Raw genomic sequence first — 19,201 nt, 5'->3', positions numbered from 1 at the left:
CACGCAGTACCCCTACCCCCCACACAGTACCCCTACCCCTCAGCAGTACCCCTACTTCCCAGCAGTACCCCTACCCCCCACACACAGTACCCCTACCCCCCCACACAGTATCCCTACCCCCCACACACAGTATCCCTACCCCCCACAGCAGTACCCATACCCCGCCAGCAGTATCCCTACCCCCCACACAGTACCCCCACCCCCCACACAGCACAGCACCCCTCTCACACACGCATACAGCACCCCTCTCACACACACAGCACACCCCCCCACACACACACAGCACCCCCCTCACACACACACAGCACCCCCCTCACACACACACAGCACCCCCCTCACACACACACACACACACAGCACCCCCCCACACACACACACACAGCACCCCCCCACACACACACACCCACACAGCACCCCACACACACAGCACCCCCCACACACACACATCACCCCCCCACACACACAGCACCCCCCCCCCACACACACAGCACCCCCCACACACACACACAGCACCCCACACACACACACACAGCACCCCACACACACTTACACAGCACCCCACACACACTTACACAGCATCCCTCATACACACACACAGCACCCCTCATACACACACACAGCACCCCTCACATACAACACCCACACACACACACCCCACACACACGCACCCCCCCCCCCCCCATACACACACACACACACACACACCCCACACACTCACACGCAATTGCCGTGTTGGCACTTTAAGAAAAAAAAAGTTGGCATGTATTGCGGTTTGGGCACTCGGGCTCAAAAAGGTTCGCCATCACTGATCTAGATTGATGATCTCAACCATGGAGGCGGGGCTAGCCCATGGGGAAAAAGTATGTTTAAAAATCTTTTTACTGCAATTGGAGGGGAGCAGAGGAGCTAAATAGTTAGTGTAACACTATAGTGTCAGGAAAACATGTTTGTATTCCTGGCACTATGGTATTCCTTTAATAATAATTTGAAACAATGTGTCTTGATTTGCAAATTCGAGAGATTTTATAGCCATGGAATCTGACATTTTACAGATGGTGACTAGCTATTAATGCCATTTTAATTAATCTTTGGTGTGCCATTTGTACTCCTACTAATATTAAATCCACTTAAAGTCTTTTCTCTTACTTGTAAATTCTATATATATTTCATAATCATGATGTGTTTTACAAAAAGTATCTTGTTATTTTTTAAATACATCAGTGCAAAGACAAACTCATGGCAGGCAATGCTCCAGGGTCTCCGCATTCAACTTTTAACACATAGAAAAGATACATTTTATGACAACTGTGTTAAAGCCACTGTAAGCAATCTAACAATGTTCCTACATTTTCAAGTTTGACGTAAACACAATATGGTAAAAATGTTACCAGGTCAACAATGGTAGCTGTAAAGACTAAGATGATATAGCCAGGTACCGAAAAGATAGTGGTGAAATCAAACACACAAAAAAAGTAACAGTGCAAATAGAAAAATTAATCTTATGCATTACCTGCATATCTCAAGTTGGACTTTGAGAAGCCCTTCTGGGGCACAGAAACACTCAAGAAATCACATTTACACAACTATCCCAAAGTTCCCTGCTAGATATGCAAATAAGCATAGTGTTTCAGACTCCATACTGCATTTCTGGAGATACCCAATGTAACAATGGATAATGTTTTAAACACACTAAAAAAAAAAAAAAAAAAAAAAAAGCATTGTCCGAGATCCAAAAGGACCAGTGAGTAGAAACCAGCCTTGGACTGCAGTTTTGACCTAGACATTCTTCATCAAAATAAAGTACCTGTTTGTGCTTCCACTGAAAAATATGGTTGGCCTTCCAAAATACTGTACACAAGCTTGGCGCTGTTTCCATACGTAGGATCATCTGCATCTGAAGCTGTTACCTGAATAACGGATGTACCTGTAGAATACATACAAGAAATGATGAATACGTACATCATCGTGGTTAACATTAACTTTAGCGATAGTATAAAGAGCTCGCACTGCTTTAATGAGTTATTCATAAAGACACACAAAATCAGCATTTTGTGTCTAATTAATTGTGAACATTTTGCATGAGCATTTTAAAATCCCCAAATAATATATGCCAGTCTAGCTGTGATTACGGCTATTGTACCATTTTAAAAATCCAAGTAGCTACTTCAAGATTACATTACACGGCAAGAGGTTACTTAGAGATGTAATTAATGCAATAAAGCAATTTAAAATATGTACAATAAGAGTTCGGTACTTGGTGTTACAGAACAAGGTTTGAAAATGGTAATGATGTCTGTGCTTTGATGTATAAGGTACTAATTAATTGGTGCCGATTTTCTGCAGATTTTGAAACACATGCATGTGACAAAATGTATGATTTCTGAATGAAGGTCTCAAATGATGTCTCCTCCAAAAATGTAAGGTAGTTGTGAGATTTCAAAACTGTTTTTATTTTTTGCTTGTTTTTTCTTTTTTTTTCTTTTTTTCGTAAATTTTTTTTGTGAAGGAAGCTTTTGGAGTTAAAAACTTTGGAAAAGGAAAAGATTCTACGTCCAAAAAAGCTACATATACGTGTATCTTGGAGTTTTTTGAATATCCAGGAATTGGTGTTTTGGGAATTTAAGAAGGTTTTGATGTTTTTTTAAATCACCAATATTGAACGATTATTTAGTTTGATGTAAAAAATAGCTAAAAGAAATGTTTGTTGTGTGATGATATAGAATGAATATATTTGTGCAATTCTTCTGGGCGTAATCAGCTAAGTAGTTGTGCAGGATCTGCACAAATTTAGTACCTCTACCCATATTTTATTTGTGGTTCTCTTATATTAAGTTTGGGTATAGGAAAAAATGTGATGGTGGTAGTATATCTGAGCTAGTGTGTAGAAGAGTTTTTAGTTTTTAGTTCCCACAAATCCCCAGCAATGAATACAGGTATGGGTTCTACTTGCTTTGAATGATTAATCTTCATTCTTTCAAATATTAAGTTACTTTGTTATATATACGGAGGCATTTTCTTCACTCTCACACTGTCATAATATCCTAATAAAAAGAAACTGCTTTTGATGGAATGCAGGAATAGACTAAATCTTTCAAATACATACACCCTTCACAGTCAAAGGAGGGATTTAAAATTATAATTTCCTAAGGTACACTCTAAGTACCATAACAACTATCATTTATTGTAGAAGTCATAGTAGTTGGGTGCTATGAGTCCAGGCCACCAGTTTTTGCCAAATTGTATCCACGTAGTTTAAAGGACCACTATAGGCACCCAGACCACTTCTGCTTAATTAAGTGGTCTGGGTGCCAGGTCCATCTAGGGTTAACCCTGCTTGCTGTAAACATAGCAGAAACTGCTATGTTTACATATGGGTTAATCCAGCCTCTAGTGGCTGTCTCATTGACAGCCGCTAGAGGCGCTTCCGCGCTTCTCACTGTGATTTTCACAGTGAGAAGACACCAGCATCCATAGGAAAGCATTGAGAATGCTTTCCTATGGACTGACTGAATGCGCGCGTGGCTCTTGCCATGCATGCGCATTCAGCCGATGACGGGGAAAGAAGGCGGATAGTCCCCACCGCCGAGGATAGTCTGGCGCTGGAGAAAGGTAAGTGTTTAACCCCTTCCTGCCCTTAGAGCCCGGCGGGAGGGGGGCCATGAGGATGAGGGGGACCTATTAACACTATAGTGCCAGGAAAACGAGTTTGTTTTCTTGGCACTATATTGGTCCTTTAACAAACACAGCAGCTTTCCATGGGCACTCTTAGTCCTTTCTCAGAGCTGCAGACATCATTATTAGGGGATTTCACTACATCTTTATCACACCAAATATATGCATAATGCGTGCACACATTGCAACCCAGCTATGATTAGAATGAGATGCAGTACATACTGTAAGCACTGAGGTGTAAGAGGATTTGGCCATGCTTTAAAGGATACTATAAACATCAAAACAAGATTAGCTTAATGAAGCAGCCTGCATTAATTTTATTTTCATATTCAATCAGATGTTAACTTGCTTTAGATTTTTTTTAAATCTCCTACTCTGTAAATTGTGCTTTATTCACATATAGGAGGCTTCTGCGAGAGATAGTCAATTCTAAATTAAACAGAATATTCAACAAAGGAAGTTTAACCCTTTAATGACACATGACGGAAATATTCCGTCATGATTCCCTTTTATTCCAGAAGTTGTGTCCTTAAGGGGTTAAAACTTAGATCTCTCTTTGCAAGAAGTGTCTTGTAAGGCTGTGCAAGTAACATGCAGGGAGGTGTGACTATTGCTGTATAAACAATGTGATTTAACTCCCAAATGGCAGGGAATTGAACAATGAGACTGCATGGGGCATGATTGAGACACCAAAACTGATTCATTAAGCTAAAATTGTTTTGGTGCATATAGTGCCCCTTTAATCTCTATTTCTCTATTTGATTGCCCAGATAACAGTTAATCTAATCAGCTCCTCTGAATTAAAAAGGTAACTATTTTAATTCAGTGCATTTTAAATGGTTAACAGGGACATAATGAAGCAGAATCTCCATAAATCCTAGCGCTTATATTCTCTAATTACATTGCATATCATTACATGGCGTGCTACTGCTGTGCAAATAGTTGAATGGATCATGTGGATAAATTAAACATAGTTTTCTAGCACCATAACCACTTCAGTAACCAGTACTAGTTTTGGAACTTGTAGTGACCCTTTAATTAAAATTAATTTAAGCCAATGCACTTTTTTTTTTTTTAATTAGCAAATATTAGCAGCTTCACACTAAACCAACTTAGCAGCTTGGACTTGCTCACTTCAAAATCCCCAATGGCACTACAATGATTAAACTTGCTTAAGGATTTTCTATATAACAAGAGATTGATTTTACCATAGTCTATAATTGAACCACAAGACATTCATTGACATTAGGTGAGTATTTAAATAAAAAAAAATATCTCATCTCGATTAGATTTACATTTTTTAAAAAGGGCCTTATTTGATGACTTCCCAATGCAACAAGAGACCGAAAGGTACTTGATTAGGTTTTTAAATGGTCCATCTGGGACATATTTTTCAGCTAAATTTCTCTAGAACATCAATGGAGAATTTGTAATGGAATTGACCCCAGTGGACATTGGAAGTTAATTATCCCTTAAAAAGGTTTTTTTTTTTTTTTTTTTTTTTAATGGTAATGGCAAAAAGGTTCGCTAAAGCACTTGAAGTTGAAATGATAGGAATCAATACAATAATAATATCAATACTGAGTGGTATGCTGTCCGAGAGCAAGCATTTGCATCATAAATGATTCCATTAAAAGTGTAATATCAGCTAGAGTATAGACTTTGTGTTGAAGGGTAATTCATTGTTAACAATTAAATAATTAATTTTTGTATTATTTTCAGTCAATGAGGACACTGAACCTCCCACGTCTTTAGGAAAGAATATTTGAAACATTAAACAATGAGTCTTCAGAATTCTAATTCTCTTTTCCACATTTTGGTATGGAGAAACCATTAAAAAAATATTGTGAGGCCTATCTTTGTGTTGGTTAGTGATGATGTTGATGACTGGTAATTACGTCCAGACTGCTTTATAATGATTATTTTCATATTATTTCATGGTAATATAAAAGTATTAATTATTAATTAAGGACCACAATTGTCTGCATTGCCTATTAAATAAAGTGCATGAGGCTACCCAAGCTTGCATTTGAATCTCAAGCAAACTAATTCTAAACTAACCAGCCGTGTCCTCATGTCAAACACACATTTATGTATAATGCATGTATCATCAAAGAAGGATCAATGGAAGGATCCAGACAGAGAAAAAAATAATGCTCCTAAAATTGTGAGAATCTACAGGTATGTGAAATTCATGAAATCACAGAAGCACAGGCAGGAAGAACTGCCCAAATCCGAGAACAAGTTTAACTGCAGGAGAATTAATGAATATAGTGATAGCATTCTAATCATATTGTATCTTTGAAAATCAACATACCCACATTGGACATCTCTGGAACATTTGCATGGTAATTTTCATGCAAGAATTCTGGAGGATTATCATTTATATCTTGGACCTTGACAATGAACTCTGACGGTGGTTCCAGCGGTTTATTCGTCTCCCTTTCGACAGCTTGAGCCATCAATGTATATTGAGCCCTTTCTTCTCTGTCCAGGGTCTTGGTCGCATGAATATTCCCTGATTTGTCATCAATAACAAAAATGGTCCCAGCACCTTCCCCTGAGAGTATGTACTTGATCTTCCCATCGCCAGAATCGACATCTGAGTGAAGCTACATCAAAACACAAGTAAATGAAGACATTAACAAGGCTAATTTGAACAATATACAGAAAATATACAATTAATTAATCAGCTATAAAACCAAACAAAAAATGTTGTTAGTAACAATTAAAGGGAACCCGCAATTTTCCATAATTTTTAATATAATAGTTATTCACCTGTACATTTAATAAATATGTATTTATTAGGTTTGAAAAATAATTAAATGCCGAAAGCTATCATCTTTATCTTTCAACTTGAGGGTCACCATCTCAGCTCCCTGAAAGCATTGTTAAAAAGAGCTCTGTCTCTTGCACTTAATTTTGACAGAATAGAGAAAGCATAAAGAGTAGACATTAAACAATATTTATGTTCCTCTTCTTCATCTGTAATATTTGCCATGGCTTTCAATTGTCTGAGCTGGATTATGATTTATTTAACTCAATCTTTGATACAAAAAGAGAACAGATTCTCTCAAGAAAAAAAGTTTAATTCAAGTTATAGATGTTTTTCAGAATTTATTTTTCCAATGGTGTGAATTCCAGAGACAGGTCAGTTTTCCTTTAAGAAACATATATTTAAAGGGGCACTCAACTGCCCAAATTCCAAAAAAAATAAAATGTTTAGAAGATATACCCCCAATGGAAGCATGTGCCTTTATCTATTTAAAAAGCAAGTGCCTTTATCTATTTTTAAAAATGTGTGTATAATCCTCCTGTCTTCATCAGAGCTGAACTGATATGCCCCCTTTAATTCTGGTAAATATATTGCATTCCAAATCTTAACAGACATTGTAATAAGAAACATAACACATAATGTTTAATCACTGCTCTGAAAAACTCTCTAGATTTTCTACTGCTGTCTCTGGGTTTTAAAGCTAAATACTTTGATTCAAGATCTGTGTCTTATAGCAAGATTTTCCTTGGTACAAGGAGTAGGCGTCAGAGCATTGTATTTGTTACTCAGACCTATTCATACCACATAAATAGTACAGATGCCACAAATAGCTCAAACAAGGCTCTGAAATACAAAAAAACACTATTAGAGAACTTTCAGATTTGTGCATTTATGTCATTTGAAACATTTGTTATGTTGTTAAAATGAATATGAAACCTCCATCAAGACCAGAATAGTTAGTAATTAATCTTTGAATTGCAGCAGATTAATTTTAAATCTCAAAACTGAAGCGAAACTGGCCGATCTGAAAAATATGTTCCAACTCGATTATAAGAATAAAAGAGAAAGTTCTGCACCCAGCAAATGGTATAATAGTGGTTTGTTCATCCATCACACATTGCATTTTCTTGTTTGATGCCTGAATTAACCAGCATTATCCCAGATACCGAATCCTGAGGATTCTCATTATTTTTGTTACTGTGGAGGTTCTGTGAAAATGGTCCCTACCCTTTGTCTCCAACTCATCTATAGTCATAGCTTGCCTGTGTTAACGTCGGCTTTGAAGTTTAAATTTAAAGGACCACTATAGGCACCCAGACCACTTCAGCTCAATTAAGTGGTCTGGGTTCCAGGTAGCTCTAGTTTTAACACTGCAGCTGAAAACATAGCAGTTTCAGAGAAACTGACAGCCCTAGAGGCTGCTTCCACGATTCTCACTGTGAAAATCACAGTAAGAAGACGCTGGACATCCATAGGAAAGCATTGAGTAATGCTTTCCTATGGGCTGTTTGAATGCCTGCGCGGCTCTTGCCGAGCATGCGCATTCGGATCTGACTTCGGCAGGGGTGGAGAGTTCCCCAGCACCGAGGGAGCCCGGCGCTGGAGAAAGGTAAGTGACTGAAAGGGTTTTAACCCATTCAGCACTGCGGGAGGGGGGCCCTGAGGTTGGGGGGATGGGGGGGACCTAATGACACTATAGTGCCAGGAAAACGAGTTTGTTTTCCTGCCACTATAGTGCTCCTTTAATGTGCTGAGTTTCATAGTTTACGGAATAACCTTCAAATTTAAAATCAGTATTGGGTCTGGAATCTTCAAGGAGAAGAAGAGAACCAGCTTGAAACCATAAGCAATACAGTGCCATACACAAAATAGATCACAAGCAAACTCTCAGTCAATTACTGCCTCAGTTACTGGTTTAAATTGATACGGCGCAAAGAAGAAGCAGAGCTTTGCGATATTGTCAATGGAGGTCAGGTTGCATGCTGTCAGGGACCCAATAATCTCTGCTAAATGGGGAGTAAACTGTTTAGTAGTGATGCAAGACCATCGCGCGTCAACTCCAGGCACTGTAACCACTAAGACTGCTGTGTTCTTTTAATTATAGAATGAGTTAATCACTAATGGCTGAGGTTTTAATGATTGACCCCTTTATTTCCGTAATTGTAAAAGGACCATGGACATCATTATTAACCCTGAACAATTTTGGATCACAATACCAGGCAGTATTTTGGTCTTTCATACCACAACAAGTCTAACTGAACATGTTATAAATTGTTTGGTTAATCTCTCTCACCTACACATGAATAAATCTGGCTTCTCTCCAATATGTGAAACATCATCATGTAAATATATGTGTAAAAGCATAGTAACATAATTTAAAGGGTCTCTACACGCACCATAACCCTTGTAACTTTTTACAGTGATTACAAAGCTGGGAGACTTGGGGCACAGTCTGCAGTTTTTGACAAATAATTTTTAAGCCCCATAAATTTTATATTTCTCAGCAATGTAAGCCTCTACAGTGGCAGAAGATGTTACATTTAGTTTAACTTTTATTTTCTTAAACTTATTATTATCTGTCCAAATACTTATACAATGTGAGCAACAATTGTCTGTTTACGTTGTGGAGTGAGAGGCTGTGGATATTGTAGTAGGGGAGAATTTGGCTGTGCTTATTATCCAATTATTAATTATGAAGTTTCAATTGTTCAAAAAATTATTTTTGTAACTTAAAGTTTTATTTCCACTACGTCCCACCACTAAATTATTTTCCCATTTCTGTTTAAAATAATTAATATTTCATAAGAGTATAAAATCACTACTACTGTACACTATACTTGTCTGATAAAGTGCCTTGAATTTGAAGGTAAAAGTGCTTTACCAAAGAGCCTTTCAAAGATAATTCAGACAGACAATTATTATTTTGTTATGATGGACGGAAAAAAAATAGCCTCCATAAGTTTTCATGCAAACAATAATGCAGAGCTTCATTGAATCCCATTGACCTAGATTGCGCGCTATGTAAAAAAAAAGACTGAAGAATTCCCACATCCATTATATTTATAAATAGTTTGAAGAATTTGTGATGATTATAAAAATCTGTATAACTGTGTGCTACTAAGACAAGATAAACAGAATGTCTATTTTATGAAACGATTTGTTGACTTTTTGATTAGGAACAACATTTTTAAATTATCTCATAAACCTTTTTAATACTTATTTTCCATTGGATTCCTTAAATTTAATTTTAATGTCTACTATTCAAAAGTGTGAAGGCTTGGAGTCTGGCCTTGGAAAGGGCTCTACGTAAATTATGATATTAATATTATGAACAAGCAAACCAGTCTTGACTGAGTTTGATAAATCTGTTATGGTAAAATCAAATTTCACTTTTGATTTGACAAATATTTTTTAGTTTGATTAAATGTGTTTTGGTGACATACGTTATCTGGAAGAGGCTGCAATTTCTGATTTTACCAAGTGAAATAATTGGTAAAAAAAAAATATTTTTCATTGACATCTGATATTTCTATATGTGTTCCTATTGGTTGAAAAGTGCATAATCAATCATTATAAATACCCTGGTTACTAATGACATTTTGGGTTTTTTAATACTTTGTTTTATCAAAACTGTACCACTTCGGGTTATCAGAAAAACACTGCCACTACCAGGACATTTTATAGCATGCCTCGTTAACCCTTACATTTATACCAATCCAAACCTGGTCACACTAAATCTGATTATAATACGTCTACAATTTAACAATTTGATAACAGAATAAAGCAATGGACTTTCAGGGAAATTTTACAAAAGCCAAGACAGATCTCACTTAATATTTTAATGAAGTTCCTTCAGGGGAAATTGTATATTTACTAGAGCCAAGACAGATCTTAGCTTTCTTTTAATAAAATATTAATTAACAGAGATTAATACAAAACAATTAACATAAAGCCATATTCAACAAAAAGGCAGGCAAACATGGTGTCACGATTCGGGGAACCCAACACGCTAACACACACACACACACAGAAAAGGTGCAGTACCGGACCTTAGAGTGGCCGGGCTAAGCACACAGAGAATAGTCAGGAGACAAGCCGAGTAAGGGGAACCAGAAGACAGAATAACGAGAAACAAGCCGAGGTCAAAGGGTAGGAGAAAGTCACAAAGTCAGATTAACAAGCCAGAGGGTACGTAACCAGAAACAGAAGTTCAGTAGCAATACTAGCAAGCAAAGACCACAACAGGGCAGGGAGGAACAGGAAAGGTAAGTATTTAAACCATAAGGTTAATTCTGATTGGATAATTTCCAATCAGAATTAACAATCACACGTGGGAGATATCTAAACCTCCCACTGTGATTGAGGCACTGTGCCTTTAACGCCGGGTCAGGTGACTGACCCCGCCGTGTCATATATTGGGCAGTCTCCCAGTGTGCAGCGTCAGCCTCGATCTTTTTTCTATTTTCCTTATCACATATTTTTCTAGTTGACCTCTGGACTCCTCTGGATTAGGTCCCATATCTTACTCTCTTTGGTTGACACCAGTATATGGTCCTCTACTGTGATACTAGAGAAAACTGGACTATCTTAATTTCTTTGCAAGTGTAAATAGTTTTAATGAATATTCCCACTCTGGAAACAACTTAAGTTTATTTAAGTTTTTATGAGAGCAGATGTGTCTGGGCGCCATCTTACTTTCAGGGTTAAACTGTTGGCAATGGTTTCACCTTGATATTGGGGCTTCACCACCAGGCACATTTGCGTCATAGTTTCTGTTCCTGTCTGTATAAAGAAGAATGTTCAGGGTGGCCAGTAATAGCCTGAGATTATCACCTGACACTCTATGCCTATCCATTGGCATCTATTGAGCGATATAGTACATAACATTTTTCCCAACTAGTGCATATCGATAGGCTGAGAGTGTCAACTGATCCTCATATACAGCCACACAGCTAATGATTCCTAATTGTAGAATACAGAGAGGAATAGGAGCAGATGGACAGCATTGCTGGGTAGTGATGTAATATGACACAGAGCACTGTGATTGGATGGCTTGAAATCCATCCAATCACAGTACTCTTTGTCATTTTACACAGCGTGGGAAAATTCCAAAGAACTTTCCCACGCTGTGTAAAATGACACAGAGCACTGTGATTGGATGGATTTCAAGCCATCCAATCACAGTGCTCTGTGTCATTTTACACAGCGTGGGAAAGTTCTTTGGAATTTTCCCACGCTGTGTAAAATGACAAAGAGCACTCTGGTGGGCTTGAAATCCATCCAATAACAGTGCTCTGTGACATTTTACACAGCGTGGGAAAGTTCTTTGGAATTTTCCCACGCTGTGTAAAATGACAAAGAGCACTCTGATTGGCTTAGACCAGCCAATCAGAGTGTTCTTAGCCTAATTGCAGGGCGTGGCAAGGCTTTATAAGCCTTCCCCCGCCCTGCAGAGCTCAGTCTGCGCGGAGCCCCCCATGGGTGAAGAAGGATTATTTTTTTTTGCGCTCGTTTTTTTTTTTTTATTGCGTCGGTTATTATGGTTTTTTATTTGGCCTTTTTTGGGGCTGACAAAAGAAGATTTTAGAAGAAAGAAAACATCGAATGGTAAGTTGTTTTTATCTAATTTGTTTTACAGGTTTTTAGTTAAAGGTCCCCCCTCATTATTTTTAGGGTGAGGGGGGTAGGTAGGGGGATATTTTTTTTTTTGGGGGGGTGACTAGGGTCCCCCATTTGTATTTAGGGCCCCCACCCGCCGCTCAGGGGTGGGGGCCAGGGGGAGGACATTAGGTCCCCCCCTTATTAGTATTTAGGGCCCCCACCCACCGCCAGGGGGGACAGTAGGTCCCCCCTTATTGTTCTTATTGTTCTTTTTAGGGCCTCCACCCGCCGCTCAGGGGTGGGGGCCGGGGGGGAAAGTAGGTCCCCCTTATTGTTTTTTTTAGGGCCCCCACGCACCGCTCAGGGGTGGGGGCCAGGGGGGGACAGTAGGTTCCTACCTTATTGTTATTTTTAGGGCCCCCACCCACCGCTCAGGGGTGGGGGCCGGGGGGAGGACAATAGGTCCCCCCTATTGCTATTTAGGGCCCCCACCTGCCGCTCAGGGGTGGGGGCCGGGGGGAAGACAATAGGTCTCCCCCATATTGGTATTTAGGGCCCCCACCCGCCGCTCAGGGGTGGGGGCCGGGGGGAGGACAATAGGTCCCCCCTATTGGTATTTAGGGCCCCCACCCACCGCTCAGGGGTGGGGGCCAGAGGGGAGGACACTAGGTCCTCCCCCCTTTTTTTACTTTAGGGCCCCACCCGCTTTTTTTTTTTTTTTTAACAGTGAGCAGCCACAGGCTGCTCACTGTTTTATAGACATGCCCCTACTCGCGGTATTGCGAGTAGGGGCACAATTTACTAATACTAAGTAATTTTTACTTAGTATTAGTACATTTAGCTGAAAGACCACAAAAAAAAATAGGGGGCAGACCGAACATCGCATATGTTCGCCGTCCGTGGCGAACGCGAACATGCTATGTTCGCCAGGAACTATTCGCCAGCGAACCGTTCGGGACATCACTATTGCTGGGCATCGAAACCCTAACTTCAGGGCTAAACTGTTGCCAAAGGTAAGAAGATAAGTGAAGATAAATGTGTTTAAGTTGTTATGTGCAAGGAGTCTTCCTTTAAAGACTGACCATATCTTGTACATGTCCATGTTAATATGGTCAGTTAGTTGGAAGCTGTCTGTCACAGTGTCCATGTACCCACCAAATTTTGTATTTTAATTACTGGTAAATGTATAAGGAACCAACCCAACGCACAGGAAGTTAGGCTAAGCTATACACAATATATATCCAACAAGACACAACAACATCTTTAAAAAAAAAAAAAGTTTCCTTCTGCCTTAAGGTAAAATTACCACCGAGAAAGTTTAAAAATGTCTCGGAGATTAAGCAGCCGGTGCGGCAATGACAGCTAGCTACATGTTACAGTTGGCCGACTCCTACAACAGACACACCTAATATTTGATGCACGTAAGATGGCTTCACTCAATTCCATTTCTTTCAAATAAATCAATCAATTAGATTTTATCAGTGCAATCAAATATGAGATCTTTCCAAGCATCGATTACTGTGAAATTTCTACACATTACTTGTCACCTTGTCTCTCCCAGCCTACAATTTCAAGGCAATATGATTTTATTTGTCACAGTTGATTTAGATCAGAACTTGCCAAGTTAGTTATTCAGCTTTTGTGGAATTCCAATTCCCATAATTCTAAGAAAACCTGAAGGTTGACAAATGGCAAAGCATCGGTTTGCAAGGCTGTAGCACAACAAAAGGTTGTAATGCACCTTTTGTTGCCAGCCATAAATCTTATACCTTTTTATATCATATACCTTTATATCTTATACTTTTTTTAAAAAAATCTATAGATTGGCAAACCATTTAGCTCAGGTTTGAGATTCCTATAAATATATGTTTTGTCTGTTTTGATCACACTAACATGTATTTTATGACGCCAGAAGGCTTGTTTGGTTTTGCAACTACAAAAGCGATTCAAAAATTCTTTGCGATATTAGATGACAAAAAATAAACATACTTTGTTAAGTCAGCTACTGCACAAGATATCTCACTGTTCTAATGTAATTATCTGGAAATATTGTGCAGTTCACAGATTTCCATAACTTGATAATTTTTTTCGGTAGTGGATTTTCTCTATAAGCAAAAAATGACAATAACAAACATTGCACGTTTTCTGGTTTGAAAATCAATGTTGCATTTCTATATATTGTAGCTATCTCTGGAAGGACTTGGGTAGTAGGACATACATAACATGACCTGTTCTTTATCATAGTTTGCCAGTATGACTCATATTTTGCTCAATGGTCATCATGCCTATGATACAGATAAAACAAAGTTTTGGAGCAAAATTAGTTACATGTTTAATATGTCTGTTCAACCCTTCATAGTCACAATCGTATATTATTATTTTTTACTTTATGGTTATTTTTTTGTACACTTGTTGCTTTGCACTTAATTCCATGTCTTAATTATACTAGGTATGAAAAATACTCAGTTTCATTGAATTTAATCTGTCTCTTCTCTAAATAGATTTGTTTGCCATTTAACTTTGACTTTGTGTTTCAAAAAGGTCAGATGGCTGTCAAATCAAAGCTGGTTCACTTTCACACCTACAGAATTAATAAGTGGAAGATAATAACAGAAAGTCTGTAGATCTCTGTCTGTTGTGCACATCCGACGGACTGTGATGAATTTAAAATAGCACCGAGCAGCACTCTAATGTAGAGTTTTCAAAAGGGTCAGAATGGAAAGAGAGACCAAAGGCAGACACCCACCCATGTATCATCCTGTGTAATGCTTCAGAGTAGTCATTACAAATGTATTTTTTCTTAATGTAGTGGCAGTCCATGAAGATCTTTTGCTTAATGGAATATTATACCTTCCCATCAAGAGACTGAACACAAACCAAAACGGTTTTCTTTGCCTGTCTTGTTTTTTATTCTGGAAACCTCATTTAATTTTCTCTACCTTATTAGATGCTGAATAATTTTATTTTTGATTACTTAGAAACATAGAAACATAGTGTCAGGATCCTCATTTGCCGCCCGCGTCTTCCTCTCCGTCCCCCAGTGGCAGCATGCATGACGCTGCACGCTGGGAGACCGCCCATTTTTGTAAATGCTGGGATCAGCCACCTGACCCGGCGTTAAAGGCACAGTGCCTCAATCACAGTGGGAGGTATAGATATCTCCCACGTGTGATTGTTAATTCTGATTGGAAATTATTCAATCAGAATTAATCAATGGGTTTAAATACTTACCTTTCCTGTCTCTCTCTGCCCTATTGTGGTCTTTACTTGCTAGTATTGCTACTGAACTTGTGTTTCTCTCTGGTTACGTTCTCTCTGGCTTGTGTATCCGACTTTGCGACTTTCTCCTACCCTTTGACCTCGGCTTGTCTCTCGTTATTCTGTCTTCTGGTTCCCCTTACTCGGCTTGTTTCCTGACTATTCTTTGTGTGCTTAGCCCGGCCACTCTAAGGTCCGGTACTGCACCTTTTCTCTGTGTGTGTGTTAGCGTGTTTGGTTTCTAGAATCGTGACACATAGAATGTGACGGCAGATAAGAACCATTCGGCCCATCTAGTCTGCCCAATTTTCTAAATACTTTCATTAGTCCCTGGCCTTATCTTATAGTTAGGATAGCCTTATGCCTATCCCACGCATGCTTAAACTCCTTTACTGTGTTAACCTCTACTACTTCAGCTGGAAGGCTATTCCATGCATCCACTACCCTCTCAGTAAAGTAATACTTCCTGATATTATTTTTAAACCTTTGCCTCTCTTATTTAAGACTATGTACCCTTGTTGTGGTAGTTTTTCTTCTAATTTGGAGAACGTTCAGGAAGATATGCTCAAGTATATTTATAGTTATCGAGAATACATTTTTTTTTATTTAAAAGTTCTTATTTTCCTCCCCTTTCCTTTCCTGTCCTTTCCTTTCCCTTTCTTTCCCAAAGCATAACTATTTAGAATGGGGAATACCCTTTGCATTTTACTTAGCAGGCTGCATTGAATCATAAAATAGGCCATTGGATGGAAGACTCATCCCATTTTATAAATTAAGAAAATATTGGTACTGTCATGATGTATTCATGAGTCTAAGTAAATTTGGTATATCATTGATTAAATATTATATGTGACCTCAGGAAAATATAGTGAAAATTACAGTAGTAAAGACATGCAATTTCCCTGTGTGAGTATAACTTAGTGGTCAGTCTTGACCAGAAAGGTCAAAGAAAGAGTTTAGATGTACCTCAAGCTTTGCATTGTACAATTTGAGTTCCAGAAATTTTCAATGTCTTAAATGATGTGAAATCATTTTGGAAGTAATTGTATTTCTAGAGCCCGGGTTAGACAACCTTCGGCACTCCAGATGTTGTAGACTACATCTGCCATAATTGCTCATAATTTTGGCAAAGCATCAAGGGATATGTAGTCTACAACATTTGGAGTGCCAAAGCTTGCTTAACCCTGTTTTAGAGCATTAAACATGAAACATAAACCATGTTTGGTATCCAATGAATTGAACAGATTCCAAAAGATGATTATCCTGATAGTGATACTGACATTTAAAATGCCCGTAAAATAATATAATGTATATTTTCAGCCAGGCTTAGAATGCATTTATGTATTTATTATACAAAAAAAAATATCTAACCACTAACTTAAATCTGGAATTAGATATGGAGACATTACAAGTCAGAAATTAGAAAGAATCTACTGTCAAATTCTAAACAGAAATATAGATATTCACACTTACCCTTCCAACAAGTACAGGATCTGGTCCAGTGTATTCCTCTATTACAAAGAACTGATTCCAAACCCACCCCCTTTTTGACCGATGCAAAACTTGTCCTTCCTTCCCTTTTTCATGACGACCATGCCTCGTTTTGCTGTTTCTTCCTGTTGGTGTGGCATTGCTAATGTAGAAGAAGCCCAGGAATAGAAGAATGCTGTGTAAACATACGTCCTTCATTTTTGGTAATGCAACTTTAACAGTCCTCTATTATTCCCCGTTCTAGGTCAATCAAGAATGCAAAAACCGTTGGTTATCGGTAAATCCCGCAAGTCTTCCCATAGAAAATGTTTATGTGACTATGTGCATTGTTTTGTCTTGAAATTATCCCAAGGTAGTCCTAAAAGAAAACAAAAAATATAAAAATGAAGTAGGAATACAGACATGAACAGAACATTTACTAATATACATAGTATAAGCTACAGTTTACTCGAACTAACAATGAACCGTCTTCAAACTGATTCTCTTGCTCACCTAACAATGTGATGTATCAAAATCTTCAATGAAGACATTTTTAACTGCTAAACTATAACATTTTATCATCTTTTTGTGGAAAGATAAGATTTGCCTCATTATGACTTTTTATCCCACACTTCTTGCTAAATAGAGCACACAGTCGATACTATAGAAAAATGTTGCAAAACACATGTAGTTATTATTTTAATTAGTACTCACAACTTTGATAATTTAGTATTGTACAATTTTACTTTTAATTAAATCAAACATAGATATTTAAAAATATTTTTTTCAGTCCAGCAAGTTAAGGGAAATTCTCCAAGTGGCTAAAAAAACAACCCTAATACATTTACATTCTTCAAAGATGTTTTATAAATATTTTTTTTTATGTATCCTTTTAAAAAATGTAAATTTACCCGTGCAGATTAGCTCCACCTCCTCATCTTTATCTACCACCAGGAAGAGATCAACAATCTTGAAAATGTACAGATATTATTTATTTTACAGTTAACTCCCCGAAGTTAGTAAAACCACTATGGCTTATTGCTTTACAGTTACCCTTAAAGAGAATTCATGCAGCGTTGCTGAATATGATATAGAGTGCTAGATAGCACACATAGAGAGGCACAATTACTATGAAAAGAAACAGTAAACCCTTCAGTCCATTTACTCCATTTGGGTCAAACATGAGACTGATAAGGCATTTTAAAACATTGCTTGCTGTGTATTTATATTTATTTTTTACACAATTATTGGTACTTTGGAAATCTCTGCACTTAAGCTATATCAGTGTGAGCGAATATTTGGTATAAATGCCATAATGAGCTTTAAGCATTAGCATTTCTTTGATGTGCAAACAAGAGGCAAATGCACCAAACACATTTGTAAAGTCTGCAAAGGAACACTATCATCACAATAAAAATATAAAGCTCAATAAACAGGTTCATTTCACTTCATGGAGACACTAATGGGCAGAGCAGTAAATCATAGACATGGTGTGTGTGACTAAATAGGGGCAGCTGAATGCAAAGATTTTACACCCTTTTAATCTTGCTTTTATATAAGCAACAAACAAGCTTGGCAAATATGTTGTTATAAATAAATTGCTGAATGACAATGAAAGGCATGAATATGCTTCTGACGTGTAGTAAGTCATATAGACGCTACTGGTATATATATATATATATATATATATATATATATATATATAAATATCCACAATATGTATTTCTCCTTGCACTCACGCTTAAAGGACCTCTTGCAGCCATGCAGTGGGTTTAGTTTGCCGGGTGCCCATCCCTTTAGGGATTAAAAGTTGTATACAATAGTAGAAAAGTAGAGGCTGCACTCACGGTTTTTAGTTTCAAGTTTGAAAAATTGGTTTTATTCCATGTGTCAAAATCAACGTTTCGGTCCACACAGGGACCTTCCTCAGGATAGAGTGAATAAATATATATCTATTACAACAGAAGCACATATCCAACCATACAGTGGACTGGAAAGAGTTGAAATATGTATTCATATAAATAATGTATGCAGAATCTATAGGGTGCTGTCTGTTCGGGCGTCAGATTGCCTTAAGCCTGCACAACCTGTGGCCCCCAGATGTTTTCAACAAAAACTCCAACGATTCACTGGCTACCTGCCATTTTTCCTTGGTTGTCTGTTTCAGTAGTATCATGGGAGTTGTAGTCCAAAACATCTGGTGGGTGGGAGGAGGTAGGGTAAAGGTTGTGCAGGCCTCCGCTTAGTTTAATGGTATGTGTTATTTTTGGCAGAGAGATCTAGCTAAAAAAGTGTTAATAACATAATTTATTAGGGTAGACAAATGTGGCAAATTAATGTTCAGAGATAGTGTACATACAACACATGATTTTAATATGACCGTCTTAATTAACAATTGGAGGTATACTTTTGATTATGTGCAGG

At 38.0% G+C, this 19,201-nt stretch overlaps 1 protein-coding gene across 1 annotated transcript in view; it reads right to left on the bottom strand.

The window, feature by feature from the left end:
• Positions 1-19,201, bottom strand: part of CDH11 (cadherin 11) — a 118,138-nt gene that overhangs the window by 29,317 nt on the left and 69,620 nt on the right. The window contains exons 2-4 of the mRNA XM_063438157.1: positions 16,781-17,156; positions 5,990-6,284; positions 1,805-1,924 (exon numbers count right to left, since the gene is read on the bottom strand). Coding sequence (XP_063294227.1) covers positions 1,805-1,924; positions 5,990-6,284; positions 16,781-16,996 — 631 coding nt within the window. The 5' untranslated portion in view covers positions 16,997-17,156. The remainder of the gene's footprint in view (positions 1-1,804; positions 1,925-5,989; positions 6,285-16,780; positions 17,157-19,201) is intronic.

The sequence above is a fragment of the Pelobates fuscus genome, chromosome 12 (genome assembly GCF_036172605.1).
Source record: "Pelobates fuscus isolate aPelFus1 chromosome 12, aPelFus1.pri, whole genome shotgun sequence".
In the NCBI taxonomy this organism is placed as follows: Eukaryota; Metazoa; Chordata; class Amphibia; order Anura; family Pelobatidae; genus Pelobates; species Pelobates fuscus.
This window is presented reverse-complemented; position numbering and strand designations above follow the sequence as displayed.